Source organism: Periplaneta americana, chromosome 2, assembly GCF_040183065.1.
Source record: "Periplaneta americana isolate PAMFEO1 chromosome 2, P.americana_PAMFEO1_priV1, whole genome shotgun sequence".
Classification (NCBI taxonomy): Eukaryota; Metazoa; Arthropoda; class Insecta; order Blattodea; family Blattidae; genus Periplaneta; species Periplaneta americana.
In genome coordinates, this window is record NC_091118.1 from 161,772,852 (window position 1) to 161,796,026 (window position 23,175).

A 23,175-nucleotide genomic window follows, 5' to 3' on the forward strand; every position below is an offset into this window, starting at 1 on the left:
ACACACGACCTATGCTCCCAAATGGAATTAGAGTAAATTGATGATGATGATGATGATCGACGACGATCTTCGTCGTCGTCGATCATCATCATCATCATCATCAATTTACTCTAATTCCATTTGGGAGCATAGGTCGTGTGTAAGAGCTTTTCAGAGGACACTTTATTTACCGCAATTCCTTTTACTTCTTTCCATAATCTCCCAAGCTACTTCTCCTCATCATGGACAGTTTTTCTCCAAGTGTCCCTTGGCCGTCCTCTATTTTCGGTGATTTGTGGATTCCAATCAAGGGCGCGTTTTTTAATAACGACTATAGGTTGTGGAATTATTTGAAGGAGAAGGTTTATGCTCGGAAACCGCAAGACATCGACATGCTGAAAATAGCAATTGAGAAAGAAATTCAGGCTATTCCAATGGACATATCAATGAATGATTTTCCAAAGCGTTGCCAATTATGGTTGGATGTGAATGGTGAACAGTTTTAAGCAATAAAGTAACTTTGTTTGTATTTTGTATGTGACTTAGCACATGGAACTATTCAGATAAATATATGTACCAAAATGACTCCTCCGATTTTATATTATTTATTTCGAACCTATAAGAACGCAGTTAGTGTTATAAGACAGCTAATCACCTAGTTTATTTTGTGTACGACTATCATATGCACATGCGCTGGCTATATGAAAACATCATTATTAGAAAATAGCGCTACGAAAACCTCAGAGAGCATTTTGTACCCTAAATTTCTCAGCTCATTGTTCTGTTGTGACTGCAGGAAGAGGAAGATGAATTCACTTCTCAGCAAGATGTTGCACCACCTCAGTTCCACCATCATGTGCGTGAGGTCCTCAACGAGCATCTCCCTCAACGTTGGATTGGCCGCTGCACTGCCGAAGACCAAAGCTTGATGACGTGGCCTCCTTACTCTCCAGACCTAACCCCCTGTGATTTTTTTCCTGAGGGGCTATGTACCGTTTACATGTTTACATTCCTCCCTTGGTCAGTAACCTGCAGGAGCTATGACGTCGCATCACAGTTGCGGTACAGGCGGTAAAAGGTGACACTCTTCGCAGTGTGTGGGAGGAACTGGAATATCGCCTATGGTCCGTCCCAGAAATCTGTAGAGCAACTTCACGCATATGGAGGCGGAGTCTATCTGTGCCGGAGTGTATTTCGGGCAGCATCAGATCGAGGCCGCTAAGGGGTAAGATGCTCGTGGTAGAAGATAGGGTAGAGTTCAGATAGAAATGATCCCCTCCCTGCAAGCGGTTGCTCGCTTCTTTCAGCCAACACCTCCCTCTAGAGCGATCATTGTCCTTAGCCCTCCCACATACCACTTGCGCAGAAGTCTTTTTTCGTCTTTCTACTCTACAGATTCCTGGGACGGACCATAGATGTATGCCGTGTGACCCGAGGTTCACATATCGAAAAACTTGTAAGGTATCAAAGAAAACTTGGAGAGATTACCTTTCTACTGGCACTTACTGCGTTGCTGTAACATTAGTAGCTAAAGATGTAATGTAGATTTATTGTAAAATCGGAGCGAACATTTTTGCTCATTAGCTGTTTATCTAGTTATCAGAATATATAAGGAACAAAACTCTTGGTGTCTTCGGTGAGAAGCTATTAGCTAATAAAATGGAATGCGGCAGGACTCTCATCTTCGGATCAAACTGCATTACACTTCAATGCTACTCATCTGACTAAAGAAAGAACGTTTCCTGTAGGCACTGCGAATGAAACAACTGCTTCATGTCATGAATGACGCATGAAATATCTTAAACAGCTATGCGCTAAGTGTTACAGTATGGTAATCAATTACAGCTTATGAAATTTCAAGTTCGTACTAGCTATAATGTTGCAATGTACCCAATTAGCAAATGCATATGCGGAAAACGAGGTACTAAAACCGCTAACATCTAAACATCTCACAGGAAATTCCCACATGTAGACATCTGCGTAGTAGTAGAAGAATCGGTTTCGCATTCGGAAGGGTCTAAGTGAAATTTGTGAGGGAAATCATCTTGGGACGTAACAGTTTCTCGAGCTATTAGTCCAACAGTTCTCTATCGTCTCTTTTTATTACCGTCCCACGAGAAAGTACCGTTTTTGTCAGTCAATAATATGATTTTTTTATGCACAGTACGTAGATTCATTTCTAATTAAACATTCGAGCTGAAAATGCTTTGAAGTTTATAAACAAATATATACAGAGCTTCAAAAGGTGTACTTTCAAGTCAGGACTTTTTCTGCTACAAAATATAAGCCTAAAAATCATTAACCATTACGGAAGTAGAAATACTCGTAGTTTTCTTTCAGCGCAAAAAGTGCTTTGGGTTGTCAAGAAAGAAACGTTACGACAATCCTGTAATCTAAGAGTAGCAATGAATTCAAGCAAGGTAAGGTGATCTAATTGCAAGAATCAAAGCGCCATTCAAGCCTGAGAAGCCGATTAGCCCTGCATTGGCTTCACAGACTTCAGTCTGTCACACAGATGGTACAGGTTCGAGTCCCAGTTAAGTTGAAAAATCATAATAAAACTTACGTTGCACAAGATCTCGGATGGGGTTTTTCTCGGGATTCTACTATTTCCCCCACATCAGGCATCAACACATTCCCTAACTTCGGAACAGGTTCATACAGCTGGACTCGGCTCCTGGCTAGACCGATTTTGATTTATTGTTGGTAAAATTTGTGCCAGCATCCGCGGTTATACAATGAATATAAGTAATTTTTTTTTTTGGTTAAAGTAGTTGAAAGTTTTTTTAAAAGCAACCCCAACTATAACAAAAATAACTAACAAAATAAAAACAATAAATAAATCAAAATCTCATGCGACGGATGTTGCCCTCGGCAACTGAATCACTTATGTTCAGAATGAGGACGGTAAACATTCCCCACCCCCAACCAATCTCTAAGCCAAGAACACAACTTCCTTTTCCCCCCTTGATTAGAATATACCCACCCTCCTCCACATTACGCCCTCAGGGTCATAGTTTATTATAATCATCTCATAGCCAATTTCCACGTCTCCTACACTGAGAAAACGCATCCTTTTACAAATCATATTTGGATTCGTATTTTGTTCCCATGAGTCCACAAGAATATGTTAGAAGAAAATCCACAAACTATTAGAGAACGCACAAGAATTTTACTTGAAGTAATGACAGTGAGATAGGTTTGGAAGTAAATCCCGAAAAAATGAAATATAAGATTATGTCTCGTGACCAGAACATAGCACGAAATGGAAATATAAAAATTGAAAATTTATCTTTCGAAGAGGTCAAGAAAATTCAAATATCTTGACAAAAGTAACAAATATAAATGACACTCGAGAGGAAATTAAACGCAGAATAAACATGGGAAATACCTGCTATTATTCGGTTGAGAAGCTTTTGTCATCTAGTCTGCCTTAACGCAGAATAAATATGGGAAATGCCTGCTATTATTCGGTTGAGAAGCTTTAGTCATCTAGTCTGCTTTAAAAAAACTGAAAGTTAGAATTTATAAAACGGTTATGTTACCGGTTGTTCTGTATGGTTTTGAACTCTCACTTTGATAGAGAAAAGAGATAACGGATTTTCGAGAATAAGCTGCTTAGGAAAATATTTGGGGCTAAGAGGGAAGACGTTACATGAGAATGGAGAAATTTACACAACGCAGAACTACACGCATTGTATTCATCATCTAATATAACATTAAATTTAAACGTTTGAGATGAACAGAGCATGTAGCACGTATGGGTGAATCCAGAAATGTCTATAGAGTATTAGTTGGAAGACCAGAGGGAAAAAGACCTTTAGAGAGGCCGAGACCTAGATGGGGGGATAAAATTAAAATGGATTTGAGGGAGGTAAGATGTTATGGTAGGGACTGGATTAATCTTGCTCAGGATAGGGACCGATGGCGGGCTTATGTGAGGGCGGCAATGAATCTCAGGGTTCTCTAAAAGCTATTTGTAAGTAAATAAGTAAGTAAGAATCCGCAATCATAAAATTAATATGTAGGTATTTTATTTTTAGTCAGAACTTACTTTTCTTTTCCTTTTGCAAGAATTTAATTTATTTTTCAAATAATTTATACCAGCTAATGATTTTGTTTTGTTGACTGATGTAGTTTTATTACGGATTTATTAATTTGTCCTACAGAATAATTTCTGTAATGTTGACAATTAATATTTGAGTAGTAGGACAAATTAATAAATCCATAATATTCTCATAGCTAGTAGTGCATCATATCTGCGGAATCCCGGCCAAATAAGTCACTCAACTGAGTGCACTCCTAGTATAATGGCAGTTGACACTAGACATATACGTCAACATATATGCCTAACTTGGAGTCAGGCCACAAAGGGAAACACTGAAGGAGGAAGATTCGATCCGGTGCTGTGGATTGACTTCGGCGTAGCTCAGTGGTCAGAGCGCTTGGTACGTAGAACCGAGGACCAGGGTTCGATCCCCGGTGCCGGAGCAAATTTTTCTACTCAAATATTGATGTAGTTTTAGTTTTGATTTTGATTGTAGCATAATTTTCTGTCACTTTATTTTCTATGCATTTTCGATTGAACCACATATCGCTAATGTGTTATGTAATTTTGTTTTTTTTTTTTTTTAATTTAGATGTTGCTTATATACTTTTGCTTGCCACACATTTATTATTTTACTATAAAATTTAAATTTGGTATTTTGTTCCAGTAGGTCAGCAATCATGAAAGTAAAATGCATGTTAATTTCGAAACTCATCCTGCCTGTGGTTTACCAAAAGCATAACCTAGTTCGTTGGTTTTATCGTTAGAGACGGTTTGTGAAAACTGCAATCGCAGATAAGAAAAGAATATCAGTATTTGAATTAAACAACGTTATTATAAGTCATTGCGGAAGTAAGCATTAAAAGCAAACTAAGATTTTAACATAAAATTTTTCCATGGATTCAACGAACTCTACCTACGCCGCAACACTAATTTGTTTATTGCAAAATGGAGTTATTTACGCCTCAGCTTTTCCTGTGACAAGTTATTATTTGTCTGTCAATTCTTAGGAATTCAAACCTTACAGTGCAAGACAGAGCCAACTCCCGAAGACTAGAAACTTCTGACATATGTCAACATAATTGCGAAAGCGAAAGAGGTGACGTTTCTGAGCGCAAGTTACACTTCTCATTAGTCTCCAAAAAACGTCGCTAACACAAACTGTGACTAAGGTCGTCCTTGCAATGAGATTCACACGTTATTCTTAAAGTAATTAGTACATCTTAGAATGCTAGTCACAGTTCAGTACATAACAGAAGAGAATATAAATGCACGGACAGCGAAAAGGCAATTTAGTTCGACTACGGTTTTCCACCTGTTACAACGATAAGTGTTGAAGAAAACTGAATAAAAAGAAATGGAAGTACGCACAGCGGTAAGTTGATCAATGGTGAACAAGTGAACGACGTCACGCAACCGACAGACCGAGTGGCGCCTCTCTCGTTCGACCTCACGATAACGGTTTCAAAATATTACTTGAGGAGAAGTATTTTAGTGAACATTATTGTGAAATGATATTTTCGAATAATACAAAATATATAAGCTTCATTCGGTAACTAATACAATCATTATGAATCTTATACAGTGGAGGGTGTCGAGAGCTCCAAGCGTTGTCCTTCTTGTAAAAAAAAGTATTTAAAATGCTGCAAATTTTTGCTTGTTGAACGTGTTTAATTTCATTGCTTGAATCGTCACATATAATTGCTGAAAGATTTGTCACTCTAAAATTACAAGGTTCCTGACATTTTAATTTTTCATAATACAGCTGCTCCATTGTCTATGCGGATGACGTGAATATGTTAGCAGAAAATCCACAAACGATTAGGAAAAAAAACGGAAATTCTACTTGAAGCAAGTAAAGCGATAGGGTTGGAAGTAAATCCCGAAAATACTAAGCATATGATTATGTCTCGTGACCAGAATATTGTACGAAATGGAACTATAAAAATTGGAGATTTATCCTTCGAAGAGGTGGAAAAATTCAAATAACTTGGACCAACAGTAACAAATATAAATGATACTCGGGAGGAAATTAAACGCAGAATAAATATGGGAAATGCGTGTTATTATTCGTTTGAGAAGCTTTTGTCATCTAGTCTGCTGTCAAAAAATCTGAAAGTTAGAATTTATAAAACAGTTATATTACCGGTTGTTCTTTATGGTTGTGAAACTTGGACTCTCACTTTGAGAGAGGAAGAGAGATTAAGGGTATTTGAGAATAAGGTTCTTAGGAAAATATTTGGAGCTAAGAGGGATGAAGTTACAGGAGAATGGAGAAAGTTACACAACGCAGAGCTGCACGCATCGTATACTTCACCTGACATAATTAGGAACATTAAATCCAGGCGTTTGAAATGGGCAGGGCATGTAGCACGTATGGGCGAATCCAGAAATGCATATAGAGTGTTAGTTGGGAGGCCGGCGGGAAAAAGACCTTTGGGGAGGCCAAGACGTAGATGGGAAGATAATATTACAATGGATTTGAGGGAGGTGGGATATGATGGTAGAGACTGGATTAATCTTGCTCAGGATAGGGATCAATGGCGGGCTTATGTGAGGGCGGCAATGAACCTCAGGGTTCCTTAAAAGCCAGTAAGTAAGTAAGTAAGTATGTAAGTAAGTAAGTACAGCTGCTCCATGGCTCAAGTTTGGGAGCCGACACTAATCACATGTATGATAATACACTCGTAATATGACATTCACATTTCCCACAGTATTAACTTCATGCTAAATTTCGTGAAATTATGTTCTCCCAAAAATTCATATAATCGTTATCAAAGGAGGCGTACAGTCAGTGTTGGTTGTACAGTAATTTTTCACGCCAGGGTCAGAGAAAGCAAAGATAATTTATGAAAAATATTAACGATATCTAGGTTGCTTTTAATAGTGATCCTCTTCTTTCCGTTATTCTACTAACTCTATATTCCTCGCGGCTTGTCCATGGCACTGGTGGTGGATTCTAGAAGATTCATCGTTCTGTTTATGAGGTACCGAAGCACCCTAGATTTCACTCCTGACAACTCATTACATATATACTATAGATCTATAAGGAACGGTAGATCACCACCAGAAGTTTTACATATGGATTTCAAGGCTGGAGAAATGCATAGTGTGACGGATGGTGCAACCGGCTTAGCCAATCAGCAAAGTAAACACACAACTTCAGTCACATGTGCATAAAGAGCCTCTTTGGGCGGAATTGTATAGGATGAATACGAACTTTACCGACAAACTTCCAGAGGTTGTTCAGGGATGTTAGTCGAGTGTTTTGTTACAAGAATCTCATGATCTCCGGTGCATCCTTAATGAGTAATCGCCAACTTTGCTGTCGTTGCGCTGTTAGGAAACTCTTGAAACATTTGGTCGAAGATGGATTGGTCGTGGTGGTCCTATCCCACGACCAGCTCGGTCACCAGATGTATCGCTAATGGACTTCTTCTGGAGACATGTTAAGACCTTAGTTTACGCGATTCGGTCGACGCTTCCATGCACCTGGGCGCTAGAATCGTTGCAGCCGGTGACGAAGTGCGCCATTCTCCTGGAATGTTAGAGCGTGTGTCACAGTTCACAGTGCGTCGCTGTATATGATTGTGGTAGTCAATATTTTAACAGCTGCCGTATAGAATCAGTATCCAAAAAAAGAACGAGCACCGCTGTACAGTAATTTTGTTTAGGTTTATTTAATTATTTCTTAATTCTCTCAGTTATTCATTTCCTTCCAGTTTTGTTAATCGTGAGATTATGACAGATGAAGATGAGTTTTTATTATTTCTTTGTAATGTATCAGATATATACCACAGTATTATGGAAATAGTACAATCACATTAATAAATTACTCAGTAATGATGCACCGGAGACTATGGCCTCCTTATATGAAACCACTCAGTTAACATTCCGGAACAACTCTGGAAATTTGTCGGTAAAGTTCGTATTCATCCTGTATATGCACACATTAATTTAATTTTATAAATCACTTCAATTAATTATCTTTAACCGTTAGAATAGCTCGTATAAGAGTGGAAGGGGACTGATGCAACAAAATTTAGAGGTGATTCTACATGTTAAATGCAACAAAACTTTTATTACACTTTTTCTTCGATGAATCACAGTTAAGCAGGAAAAAAACAGTCTTTATCCAATGTTTGCAGGGCTCTATTGCGGTAATGATCCGAGAGAAATGACTGATTGCTATAAAAGCAGATAGGTAAAAATACGAGTAATCTGAACCGTTAATGTCTTGAATATATATATATATATATATATATATATATATATATATATATATATATATATATATATATTGCAAATTAAACCGTTCAGCCATGAATTTAAATTGAGTAAGTGCGAAAATCGTTAAAATAAATCTTGCAACGGAGTGCATTGCCGTGCGTCACCGACTGAGTACAGCAGAGGGGGAGGGGAAGGTAAGGAGTGCAATCCGCGCTTGTTAGGGTTATTGCAGTAGCCGTGATGTGAAATGCTTCACAGAAACATAGCGAATTTCTCTAAAACGGCGAATGTCAAATCTCTCCTCATAATGTATACCAGTTTGGTGCAGAGGTTACCATCCACCCTGTATACCTATAATACTCCTAACAATAAAATGAATAATTATAACTTTGCGTGGAAGCAGGAAGTTTTAACAAGGCGCTTTATCAGTAAGTAAGTTACAGATACGGAATTAAAATTTGGAGAGAGTCTTGATGGGAGTCCAACTGTATATAGGCAACATTTTCGCTCACCTGTCCACAAATAGCATATAAAAGGACTCTCGTTTACTGCCAAATCAGGGCATCTAGAGTAGTGTAAATTAAATGTGACTGTTGCACGATCGTTGTATAAAAAAGTTCTGAGATTTTCTTAAAGAAATTGGCAGAAAAGGAAGGAAATCGCAAGTCATGATAAATAGTCTCGGGTATTGTCTCTAATCTAACGTAAAGAGACGTGTTAGGGCATTAAATTGGATAGGGCTTCCGAGGGAATCAGCGAAAAGACCTCAATTAGGATAGATGGTACAGCAGCAGACTACAACCTGACGCTCAAATAACAAAAGGTAGACCTGATAAAGAATTACCCGACTTAATAGACGAGCGACACGGAATGTTGACGGCAATTGCAATCCTTTATTTAACGACCATTTTAATGAGTGGGGCTTTTCAGCGAACATGAGATACTAACATTGTGATAATGAAGCATGATGGGAAGAGAACAGTAGAGGCAGTCGACGTTCAAATACCTGGAGTAGCGTATCGAGCCACAATTCAAGCAGACATGTGGTCGTACATGTGCGAAGTTAACTCCTTCGCTCTGTTGAGCTCAAAATATTTGTAGCATGTTTTCAAGTCTGAGTCAATCGATAAATTTTACCCTATATTTATTTAAAAATATGTATGTCAAGAACTTAACTCTGTTAGTTAAGTATTTATTTATTTAGTATATTACCTCTCTATTTTCACACACCCACTAACCCACACACACACACTGAAAGACCGAAAGACCAATGTATTCTCATGTTTCTTATCCATGCAGTAGATTACGTAAAACAATGTATAAATTCGTTATTCTTCGCCGTATTTTACCAATCAGTATTTTGCGTAAAGTTTATTTAGCTCTTTTTCAGTCCAGTATCCAGTACGACATTATTTCGTGGGGTGGAACTTCAAAAATTTATTTAGTGCCTCTAAATTCTTTTTACAAAAAAGAGAGTTAAATAGGCTTAAAAACCTATTGATTACCCTTCTAAATTAATCTTTTTTGAACTTGCTCTTTAAAATTGAACAATTATACAAATACACATTACAAAAAGTAGCTATTATCACAAAAAAACCGTAACGATTATATACCATTTTCTTATAATTACAGTATTAAACGGACTGCTAATTTACCCTCAAGAGAACAAAAATTTTTCACAACAGTATTAGTCTAGATCCAAGATTATATAATTCTGTAATTAAAATCTACTCTGAATTTTCAACACTTTCAGTTTTTAATTTAAAGTAACAATTAAACATATACTTATCAATGATACTTGATATTACTTATGTATGATTTTTTTCTTTGTTTAGGTTATTTTATTTATTTATTTATTTTTTGTACTTCTGTATTATAATGGAACTATACCCGAACATCAGATTAGCACATACGGGTGTTACTGACTTTTTATGACTTGTATAATTAATTTAGTATAAATAAATCGACGACTCAGAACCAGACCGTTTTAACCCCTTCTGACCTGATGTAGGCCTACATTATAGTGTACATTGTTTCTTTTTTCTTTTTTGGAATGTCTTACATACTTTTAAATATTTTGAAAAATTCAATGTGATAGAAACGGAGAACATTATTTTTGAAACATTTCTATACCTGAATTAAAAATAAAATTTAAAATTTTGGAGCCCCAGGGGTCAAAATTGTCCCCAAATTTTTATTTTCTGTGAAGACTTGATTTGGGAATTTTGTATCTCCAGAATGATTATGTGACCAGTTTTTTTTTCTTCATTTTTTTAATATAAATTCAGGACTGAAGGGGTTAAGTCCAACTTCTTATAAGAAAGAAATCTGTGTTTCATTGGGTTCCAGTTCTTGTCTGCATATATGAATCGAACAAAATTGTAAATATTCCTCTCCATAAGGTTGCTATGAAGTTATTCCAAATTGTTTCATGAAGCTTTTAATGTCAGGGGCTTAAAATAGCTCTCCTGAAAAAAAAATTGGAAAAGGGACTTGGAACAGTCTGGTTCTGGGCCATTGAAATATCAAATATAAAAAAATGTGATCTGGTAACAAATGTCTACTTCACTACTAAAGCAGCAGAATCCTAAGCTTTTGTGTTTGTTTCAACAGGGCCGCGCTTTATGCTTGCTTTTCATCTGCAGTATCGTGCTGAGAGTCCACACCGCACCTCTCGAGGAAGCTGCAGACAGGTAATTAACTTCAAGATGTGAGCGAGAAGGAGGATTCAGTACTTCACATCCCCTGCTCTGAGTATCAAATCTGGTTTAGTACTTAATACTAGTTATTTACGTAGCACTTTATACATACATTTTTAATTAATTAATATCTCCTTCTTAATGTCGGCGGTGGTATACATTATGCATTAGTCGCAGATAGATACCAAGCAAAAAATAACGGGGAAACTTGTTCGTCAACATGACGCAAGCACACCAGCTGCGAAAACCTAGAACAGGAACACATAAGGAGGGAGTAAAACTATTCTCTAATGACAATCAACATCAGGTCCTTTTAATTAAGGCGGATTCTAACGAAGAAACTGCAAAATAACGTCAAACTCAGAAACAATAGCAGCTTTCGTAGTCCCTGAGAATTTTACGGTGGACATTTCATTTCCTATTAAAAATGTTTGATTTATAAATGAAATTTGATGTGATCTAACGACTGTAATGATTGTTAAAGTTAATATTGAATAGATTAGGAAGTAAATGATTCATATATTTTCCCCATTGTTTATAGCCACTAATATTCACCCTATGTGATTAATTGAAGAATATGTTAAAATTTTTCGGATTGAAATTTGATTTAATCCACCAATAGATAATACTACCATAAGTATTTCGAATTTCAGTCAAAAAAATTCACAACAAGCGGCAAAATTTTAAATTAGCCAAAATATCGAATAACCGCCGAATGAGGGGAAAAAAATTGGCCTACAAACAAAATATTCGCAATCCATAGACAATTCATCTGGCAGGGAACTGTATTTTTATACCTAAGGAGTTAGGTACAGCTTACAGCAGTAACATTTTTGGAAATATTCAACATTTCTTTCCTCCATTACTGTATCTTGTACAATAATGAAAATTGGTGTGTGTAAAACACCGTCCTCCTGCTATATGAAAAAAAATATATATTTTTATGATTTAAAAATGATTTATATATATATATATATTTTTTTTTTTCAAAATTCATAATGGTGGTAGTTCACTGTGCAGTGATGAAGCGTTTCCCTCACAACTCATAAACTTGTTAACTTTTTAATGTTCTCTTTCTTTTATTTTATTGCTGAAATTCATGTTTACAATACCATGCTCTTTCAACTACATTCCTTAATAAATAATATTTTTTTTTATTTTGTGTTCGAAGAAAATACTGATATTTAACCATTTTTAAATAAGTTTATTTTTTATCACGCATCTATCAAAGGTAGAGAAATGATCTCGCATCATATTGTAGATATAACATGCATAAATACACACAAAAAATTTCATCACAGAATGTTGGATAGTTTTCGAGTTATGTGGGAAACGCTTCATCACTGCACGGTGAACTCAATTAAAAAAAAAAGATAAATAATTTTTTTAAATCGTAAAAATACATATATTTTTTTCATATAGCAGAAGGACAATGTATTACACATACTAATTTTCATTATTGTACAAGATACAGTAATGGAGGGAAAAAATGTTGAATATTTCCAAAATTGTATTGCTGTAACCTGTACCTAACCCCTTAAACGCCAGTAACCGAACCCAAGACCCTTTTCATAAAAAGTGTAGTTCTAGCAAAGAATCCAGAACACTCAATGCGCCGAAGGGAAATGAAAGAGGAGAAAGGGTGACATCATGCAGACTGTATAGCTATAGCCAGTTTGAAAATATTTTATATATTCCCGGCAATGCCACTCATTGTCTGTTTACAGTACTCTCGTCTAAATGCAAAATACATACAAACTTTTCTTATTTCCATTAATATGGCTAGAAAATTAAAATAAAGAAACCATAAGCTAAATATTATGATTAAATATTATTTCCAATCACAAAGAGAAGTAAAAAAGTACGATTTCTAGAACCGCATTATAAATCTTATGTGCTAAAATGTATTTATCGCATTTACATACACAACGCAGACCCGTGTAAGCCATAATCTCGATGCCGAGACATTACTGAGAGGTAGCGCAACAAGGCTAACTTTATGCGCAAATTCTAGATACTAATAAAATTAGCATTCGGTTGTGGCTCGTCTTATTACAGTAAGCATTTGGAAAAAAAAAAAAAAGTGGAGGGTTTCCAATAGCCCCGTGATAAAGATGTGTTTTTAAAACAGGGCAATTCTCAAGGGGCTGCCTATCCATTTCCTCTTTGTATATTCGAAGTACGTAAGTGGATAAAAATATTTTCAGCTTATAAAATATAAACTTCAACAACATAATCGTCTTAAGATTTTAAAAGTATTTCACTAGGTAAAAAATACAGCGCTTATTACAATGCAGTAAGTTTATAATGCCTGTCGTCTCGACAGCCGGCACAACAAAGGAGTAGAAGAAGTTGCCGCATGAGCAAGGCAATTTTATTTAATAGGGCATCGCGCCTTACACATTCCGCAACCAGTGAAACGACACTGTCAGCGAAGTGGTCGCAGTGGCAAGGCGTACTGCAATTGCAAACTTGCTTTTGAATTTTGCTCGTTACTACTTGGGACGTGTCGAATGTAAACGCACGATTACTGTGAAATATTCATTCCTAGGTGATGTAGTAATCGAGTTCCACGAGTTCAAATCCGGCTGAAGGCGATTAATTTTCAAAAGCTGTAAAATTCCTTTGCGTTACTTAACATCATGCACTCAGGGTCGATTGGGCCAATTTTATTATTCATCACACATTTGCATTTTCAACATTAACAAATTTACAGCATGAGTCCACGTACAAGTCCCCTTAAAGAGCATAATACTTTCCCTTCATTTTTAGAGGTTACACTGCCCTTAAAGGAAACTAGGACTGAATTTTTTGGAAAAAAAAACGGTAGAAATAAATAAATATATTTTAAAATAAATATTGCCTTATACATTTTTTTTAACATTCTGCCGTATATTTAATCCCCGCCTACTACTTTTAAAGGACTGGCTACCACACCCACTAAAAATTGAGTTTTCTCCAAACTACGTTTTTGTCAATAATAAAGTTCTCAGCGGCTTCCATTTGCTCCGATTTACATGAAAATTTGCAAGAATACTCAGCATATTGCAATACACAAAGCTGTGTATGGAATCAGCTCTTCATTAAAAACTTTTCATGATATGAATTTTTAACTTCTAAAAATTAAAAAAAAAAAAAATGAACCAAAAATTATGATTTGTAAGAAAATTTGATCTCTTGAGACAATTCTCAAATTTAAAAATCCATGCACAGTTTCCTTTATCATGAAATAATGTAAGTCCTTCACGCAAGATTTTTAAAAGCAAAGACAATTCTGAAGCCGTAAGGGATGTTTTGAATTTATGCATAATTCAATAACATTAAAATACGTGAAAATTATTATCTAAGGAACTAATGAATAAAACTTGATGAAATTTGGCACAGTTATTTGAAGGGTTCAGAGCCATAGTGGGCCAAGCGCCATTTATTAAAAACGGAGAAAACAAGGGTTAAAGTTAAGTGAATACCATAGTTTAATGAAGATTGACATATAACTTAGTTTTAATGTGTATACTTTATATTACTTGCTATATTTTTCCATTGAATTATGATAATAACTTCATTTTAACCCTTGTTTTCTACGGTTTTAGTAAGTGGCGCTTGGCCCACTATGGTTCTGAACCCTTCATTTAAACGTATAGACACAACAGACCCTCCGAATTTAAAAAAAATAATCAAAAAACTTTAGAAGTTTCAAAACTCAGTCTCAGTATCCCTTAAACATAGACAGTCTATTGAAACAAGAAAGCCGTGAAACAAAAACTCCACATTGGCAAACCCGTCCAGCCATGCAACGAAGGTCTAAACATTGTCCTTTACTTGGTGGTTGCTATGTTATAAATTAAGGGGGTGAGTGTCAACCCCGCTCGAGCGTAGCTGAGGACTTCCGAGTGGCCAGCGAGCTAATGTAAGATAATAGCATTTCGACATATGATGGGCGCCTGAGTGGACTCCACGAGTAGGAAGCAAACTATGCACAAAATTGATCACTTCTTGTTTGTAGTATGGCTGGAAGGGGAAGTATATGCTCATAATTTAATAGCGAAGTGAGGCAACGTGCCCTGAACCAGAAGGCGCCGGCAAACGACTTGTGGTAACTCGATTATCAGGAATGCGAACTGGTTTAGGTTACCACAGCAACAAACTGGGAAGCGTGACCACAAACTCTATTCCACAGCAAAACCGCCAATGTTAGAATCCGGAATGCGACAGATATTACAGCTACTGAAAGTCTAGAATACTGTGTTTCATCACGATTCACAATGACGCCAAGTTTAAGCCTTTCATGTGGTTTTGGGAAATAACCAAGCCACAAATTCCCAATTCCCCAAATGAGTTATATCAGAGATTAACTTCGGGTTATTGTCTTCGGGGATGTTGCATCTAACCATGCTGTAACTCAGTCTTAACGCTGCATGCAAGTGACAGTGTTGAGTTCGTAACCCGCTTAGGCATTTCTGTATTTATATGACGTCACGTGAACTTAGGCTGTCTATAGCCAATCTCCTCCTTCGAAGAGGTGGAAAAATTCAAATATCTTGGAGCAACAGTAACAAATATAAATGACACTCGGGAGGAAATTAAACGCAGAATAAATAGCCTATGGGAAATTCGTATTATTATTCGGTTGAGAAGCTTTTGTCATCTAGTCTGCTGTCAAAAAATCTGAAAGTTAGAATTTATAAAACAGTTATATTACCGGTTGTTCTGTATGGTTGTGAAACTTGGACTCTCACTTTGAGAGAGGAACAGAGATTAAGGGTGTTTGAGAATAAGGTTCTTAGGAAAATATTTGGGCCTAAGAGGGATGAAGTTACAGGAGAATGGAGAAAGTTACACACCGCAGAACTGCACGCATTGTATTCTTCACCTGACCTGACATTAAATCCAGACGTTTGAGATAGGCAGGGCATGTAGCACGTATGGGCGAATCCAGAAATGCATATAGAGTGTTCGTTGGGAGACCGGAGTGAAAATACCTTTGGGGAGGCCGAGACGTAGATGGGAGGATAATATTAAAAAGGATTTGAGGGAGATGGGATATGATGGTAGGGACTGATTTAATCTTGCTCGGGCTTATGTGAGGGCGAAAATGAACCTCCGGGTTCCTTAAAAGCCATTTGTAAGTAAGTATATAAATAATTATGTAAGCAGGAATTCTGGGATATCAACCGCGAATTGAGACACTTCGGAAAATATTTACAGGTTCCAACAACAGAATAACATTGTCAAACCCCATGAAAGATTGCCTATATTTTTCCATTATGCATTCCAGTTTTTGACATCTAGTCATGAACCATGCAATAGAATAGACGACCTTTCGAATATTGAGCAATGCCATACCGATGATGGAACCTGCAAGAAGCTCCGAAACGTCTCAGATATTGAGCCTCAATACACGCATTAAAAATCAAATTTGTTCTTAAATTGCCTGAACTATATAAGGTGGAAGCTACTTGTCACGTTGTCTTATCGCCACGAAAACTGTATCGTGTGATCCAGATGGAAAAGAGTTTATGCTCGACCATGCCGAAATGTAGTAATTATACACCTGGTAGGAGCCCTTTAATGAACCTCATTAAAGTACACCTATTCATTAAAGTTCAGGTGTTCCACCAATCAGAAAATACCATTGTAGCAATATGAAAGCGCAAGTATCGATTATTCTGGGATATGCAATCGAAAGACAACTAGTTCTGTTACTATAATAATTAGGGTTAATTGTAAATAATATTCAAATAAATTCAATTTGTCATCTTGTTTTTCAATGTCTAATTCAATTTCAAGGTTATATCAAGATTAGTGTTTATTTTACTCTCTAGATTATATCAAGGTCAATGTCGACATTTGTTTCTCGGAAAAAATCCATACTTTCGCGTCTGCGCACATCTCACAATTTACGAGGTATTGCACAAGGTCAGTTCCGCTCCTCAGTCAGATAAGAATAACATGAATACTTATGAATAATTTCAAGTTAGAAATATGGTCGAGCATAAAAAGTCGTATGAAAATTGACTATAATGGTAATTAAGACGCTCGTATGAAAATTACTACCATTATAGGCTCGTTGCATAATGTACTATTATATAGTAAAATACCAGTATAATGAAATCCCAGGGGCCTCTGAAATCACTTCGTTATAATAAAAATTCGTTATATCGAAATGCATTATATTTCTGAACAAAAAAGCATGTTAGTCCATTTATCTCTATTTACGCCGTAAATTCCAACATTTTGGAAGTAGACCTGGAAAATATCCCTTACTAAAATAAAAACTGAACTTTCATTATAATTGAAAAGAAAGTTTAACGAAAGGCATAGGGGGAAAAAAATCGATTTTTATGAAGCATTTTGAAGAACACACCATGCCGTGTTGTTTAGGAAGCCATTTATGAGATCAGTGAGTAGATGGAGAGTGCTGGCGGGGAAGATAGAGGGAATGGGAGTTACCAACAAAAATTCTCTGCAATATCTCCTTTGTAAACCCAAATTCCATCACGGCCTGACCTTACTGAGTATTGTTATTATTAATGGAGATGTACCAGGAACGAATTTAGCTCCTATAAATATGAACTGTAGTATTTTCTGTCAATGGGAGGATGTATTAATAGATTCTAAATATAATAAAATACACATTTGTCACAGAAAGCTTTACCTGATGCCATTTTGTTGAATGCATTAAAGCTAAGACATTTTGTATTTAATTTCCAGCGCTTCACCGCTTACTGTTAAACCACTTCAAACAAAAGGAGTGCCAGAAGAGGACAAAGCAGACAAACAGAGTTCTTCACAATCTACGTAAGTAGGCCTATACAATATTTAAAATAATTAAAATAAAATGCAAATAATTTTGGACATATCTGCGTTGGAACATAATGCCATTTTCTACCAGGTACAATATTGTACACAGTAGCTTGAAAATTCACAACGGGCTACTCGCAAATATATTTTACTTCATTTACTGTAATATTTTAAAAATCCTCACACAGACACACACTCTAGTCACTTCGTTTTAATCCTATGGAAATATAGGCTACACAGTATTCCATATTTCTGGAGTAGGAGCTTTGTGCAGACAAAAGCATGAGACAGTCATTTTTCCAGTATCACTGATACTGGAAATAGTGTTTCCACCCAAAATCTCGAAAACTTTTTTTTCTCAGTATCACAAACCATGACTGTTATAAATTATTATGAAAGATGGGTGGAGCGGAGAAAAATTATCTCCGGCACCGGGACTCTAACCCGGGTTCACAGCTCTACCTGCTGACGCTTTATCCACTAAGCCACACCGTATTTCAGTTCCGATGCCGGATTGAATCCTCTCAGTTTAAGTTCCGCCTCTTAGTTTCCCTTTAACGGCCAGATGTGTGACAGTGGCACAACGTCCAACACACTATGTGCAGAGATGTACTCATTATGAAATGAGCGCCATCTTAAATCACTAAATGATTATTTACGCGTATCATATTGTCACTGACATTTTCCGATACATAGTAACTAAATCATTCTCTCTATTTAATGTTTCTGTAGTCGTCTTTCTTATATTGCTCAATATATCTGTCATTTTCACTATTTTCTTCGTTACTCTGCTTCCTTCTTCCACTTGAACACCATCTCAATGTTCTTTCCGGTATTCTATTATTTTGCAGTATCTGCAGATCTTATCACCTTCATTAGTTTTAATTAACAATAATTACAATTTTAGCAGCAATGTTCGTGGAATAACAGTGTTTCTATTTTTTTGCCTTGATATTCTCTTGACTTGTTATATTTCACTTCATTAAATTTTGGAATAGTTTTTCTTTAAATTTCCATCTTTCAGAGACATATGTTATAATGTCACTACGGTAATGTAAATATTAATTGCTTATAGTTGGAACTAGATGATATTACGACTTAATTCTAATTAACCTTTCACTTATGTCTATAATTATATTTTCTGCTCTGTGATCGTCATTTCTTCTACGGAGCAATTAAAACATCGGATAAATCGCAATATAGCGAACGCCAGTAGGGGAAGTTATCCCCAGCCACATGAAATGTGCATTCGACACAACACTCACCTATCACATAGAGTGTCTGGTGAGCTAGTAGGGGAAAAGTGGAAGGGGTCGTGGGCAGAGCTTCTACGTTCGCTATATTGCGTTTTGCCCAAAACATCTAACATACGTTCACATTATTTTACGATTACTTTAGAGTCGCCACCAGATAATATTTTGTTAGCTCTAGGCTTAGTGTTATTATATTCTTATATCACCTCTCTACTCAGGTATCGCTGGATAATTTCTACCTGACAGTCATGCATACAGAATATACGAGTATATGCATACACACAGTACCATAAGTATAGGCTTACAGAGCAAAAGATGAAATTTGCGGCTTACACTTCCAAAGTTTTTCTTCAAAGTTTCTTATTGAGTAATCAATTTATAATGAAACCGCGCATTCTCTATCCTTTGCATTGTAAGAAAGTAACAAAAGGTAGCTTGACAAAAGTTACATCGTTTCCCTTACGACCCGTCATACCCACTAATTTTAGAATAATTGATTACGTTGGCTATATTCTGTGTCTACACAACATTTATTACATTTTCTTCTGTCACGATACAAGCCTCGTACAAACTTACGGCAACTTTGTCGAATTAAGACTGAAGCAGTCAGGTAAAGTTAAAGATTAATGGAGAAAGAAACCTTAATGAGAAAATACCGAAACTGTAAACTTATTTAGTACCGTTGTGTGGGTTAATTTATGTAACAATTATATTACCGGATGTGGTGAACGCTTTAAGATCACTCTTTAGAATTCCAAATCCGCCTATGATATAGACATTTCTTCATTGTTAATATCAAGTAAAGATATAATGTGCTACTTCCAAGTCAGTGGGAATCTCATCATATGCTTATCTACTAGTTTAGGTATAGACTGAGGCTCTAACAAATTAATACAGACGATCGTGTTTATAAAAATTGACAAACAAAAGTCACAAACAAGGTTTCTCTTAGCAACACTGAATAAAATTGTGATGCATATTCCGTAGTTTTTGCGATATAGGGGATATATATTACACCATCCCTGCAAGCAATAGCTTGGCTTAAACGAACATAAAAAGAAATTTACATTCACTTCTCCTTTTCTTCGAAATATTAAACTCTTCTATTCCTTCGTACCAGTCGTCTCACTTCACTTACCTTTCTTCCCACCATAATCTGAACACACGCTCTCGCCATGAAACAATACTAACAATACCATCCGATCGCACCTCCTCACAACAGCCCTGCCAAGACTCTGGACTTCGCTACCTGCTAGCATCAGGAACTGTTGAAATAAAATTTAATTCAAACCCAAACTCACTATACACTTGGTCAGTAAATGAGATTCGTTCAGACATGGTTTCTTGTAAATAGTTCTCTTAATCTATCATAAAATATTTCAATATCCGGTAATTTCATCACTATACAATTTTGTTATTCTAGATTTAATTTGTAATTCAGTAAATACAACAAAATATACATATATATTCTTTGTTCTTAACTTCTATAATAAATTGTCTAGCTTTCATTAATCAGGTAATCTTTTCGTACTTTGATTCTTATTGTAACTGCAATTATAATTTTATTCTTCATATTGTAGTTGTAATTCCCCTGGTAGAGGGGCAGAGAAGGCTTCATGGCCTTATCTCTAGCAGGTTGAATGAATGAATGAATGAATTAATTAATTAATTACTACTAATACTATTTTGTGGTAATTGACATATTTCGCACATTGATCACAATTTCGTGTTATTTCGCAGATTTATTTTCGTTAAAAAGTTCTATAGTAAATATGGCATCTATGAGGACAATTGTAACAAAGAAAGTGATTATTGTGTAAATGTCCGCACTTATCTCTATTATCAAAAACATATCTATGGGACATACTTCAAGATGATTCAACTTGTTTGGTATACTGTATTTCGATTCCAATCCTACAACGTTGACTTACCTAGAGGCTATTATTTTCACAAATTTTCATCGATGAATGTGCCACATTAGAAAGTAGATTACTGAGTGTTCTTCCTCCTTGGAAGTCTCCGTCGCCACCTGCCAACATGCGTGTTTCCCACAATGCACGTGTTCACGGTGACGTACTCTGCAGATTACAGTGCCACGACACCATGAAATGGACGCTGGCCTAGTTCCATTCGACTCGCCCCCGCATTTTCTCATATGCTCTACACCTACACACATTTCAATACACTACTGCTTTTATCTGTAGCCTGCAGTGAGAAGTATTATCAAGCTTGAAACCATATTGTGAAGACGGAAACAGAATCAATATCCGAAATGTCGCTATTCTTTAAACAAGGTTCCGTTCACTAGATGATGTACAATTACAATCGAACATCAAAACTATTCCACAACTACTTTGTTTCTATATTAATTTTAGGAGGGATTCATTCATAGTTATCTGTCCAAGGCGAGTCTTTTACTGCAATTTTTCCTCTTTTTCGCCTTCCTCTTAGCCTCTGCATACCATCCATATATTAAGAGGGATAAGTTCTTTCAATTTATTTTTATAATTTGTTATATATAATATATTTTATTTTCGACTAGAAATATAACAAGTCAGAACTCTAATTAAGTTCAGTGTCTCGTAGCTATGCTTGAGGAGATATATTATTACGATGAAATAATAAGGGTGGAATAAAAAAAAACACTGGAATTATGAAATGGAAAATTGCATTATCCTTAATAAAACTTTATCCGAAGCTGATTTTTGTCCACCGTACATTCTGCTTGGTCTTGCGATCTCACATGTGATAGGCCAACGTTCTGTTCATTCGGGTAATCATAAAATACAAGTAAAAGTTCAGTTTTTAAATTGCTTAAACAGGCTACATTACAAGTAGGTATATTTCGTAATACATACACTTCGTCAACGGCTGCGACGATTACTCAATAATGAGGCACCGAAGGACATGAGTACGTTATTTTACGACGCTTTATCAACATCTTAGGTTATTTAGCGTCTGAATGAGATAAAGGTGATAATACCGGTGAAATGAGTCCGGGGTCCAGCACTGAAAGTTACTCAACATTTGCTCATATTGGGTTGAGGTAAAACCCCTGAAAAACTCAACCAGATAACTTTCCCCGACAGGAATCGAACCCGGGCCACCTGGTTTCGCGGCCATTCGCGCTGTTACTCCGCAGGTATGGACCCGAAGACAATGAGTTCCTCATATCAAAACACTTGGCTAAAATCCCTGAAAAACCTCTGGAAGTTTGTCGCTAGAATTTCTATTCACCCTGTACAACTTTTAACTTTTTTCCAAAGTTGTCTAATCGACTTCAGAATTTTGTGTATGAATCCATACTACTATTTAAAATCATCCGTCCTCAAGTGAGGTTGGCCACTGGGACCCAGAATTAACAAACATAAAAAGATAAAGGGAAATGAAACGAGTAAAATAATTATACAATTTGTAGCCTACATTAAAACAAAAATTTATGTATTAGCATATAAATGATAGTATAGAATTTGAAGAGAGGCCTTCAGGATTTCCACCACAATCTTCTGAACCACATACTTTGGACTTACTGAAATAAATATTTAATCCTACTTTCAAGCCTTCTGCACATAATTCTCGGACCACTGATTGTAGCTCTTCGGCATTATGAGATAAACATTATTAAGTCCTCCGCGAAAAGAAGTTTTCTTAAACACTGTAGATATAGGCCTACAGGGTGTTTCTAAATTAGACCGACAAACTTTGGGATCAGATAGACAATCTTTTTTCAGACAGTTTTTGTTAAGGAATCCATGGGCTGCGACACTATCTATCAGAGCAAGAGAGGTTTATGTTATTACATGGTTCGTTATACAGGAAGGGATCGAAGTAATTAGTTACATGAAAAGTGAATAAACAAATAATTAATGCTACGGGCACAATTTGACCCAACATACAGGAAAAACAGAAACAAAACAAACCGAATGTAAAGAAAAAACATTCACTTCAGTGTTAAATTAGAAGGATGGATCCATTGCTTTACTGTCTCAATTACAAGTTCTGGAACACACGTCCATTGATTTCCTGACAAGCATTGCATCGACGTGCCATACTTTGCCGTACCCTTTCAAAGACGCCAGGCATTTCCCTGATTTCAGCTACTGCGCAGACAATGCGTGTTGCAAGACCTTCAGAGTCAACAGAGATTTCATAAACCACAGGTAGT

General features: G+C 36.2%; 2 protein-coding genes across 6 annotated transcripts in view; one reads left to right on the forward strand and one right to left on the reverse strand.

Moving 5' to 3' along the window:
- CenG1A (Centaurin gamma 1A) overlaps nucleotides 1-23,175 on the reverse strand; it is a 357,224-nt gene that overhangs the window by 56,328 nt on the left and 277,721 nt on the right. The gene's annotated exons all lie outside the window — the stretch shown is intronic.
- Nucleotides 5,248-23,175, forward strand: part of LOC138694730 (osteocalcin 2-like) — a 42,268-nt gene continuing 24,340 nt past the window's right edge. For both annotated transcript variants that reach the window (XM_069818724.1, XM_069818725.1), the window contains exons 1-3: nucleotides 5,248-5,402; nucleotides 10,871-10,950; nucleotides 17,668-17,754. In XM_069818724.1, the coding sequence (XP_069674825.1) occupies nucleotides 5,385-5,402; nucleotides 10,871-10,950; nucleotides 17,668-17,754 (185 nt within the window). In that variant the 5' untranslated portion in view covers nucleotides 5,248-5,384. The remainder of the gene's footprint in view (nucleotides 5,403-10,870; nucleotides 10,951-17,667; nucleotides 17,755-23,175) is intronic.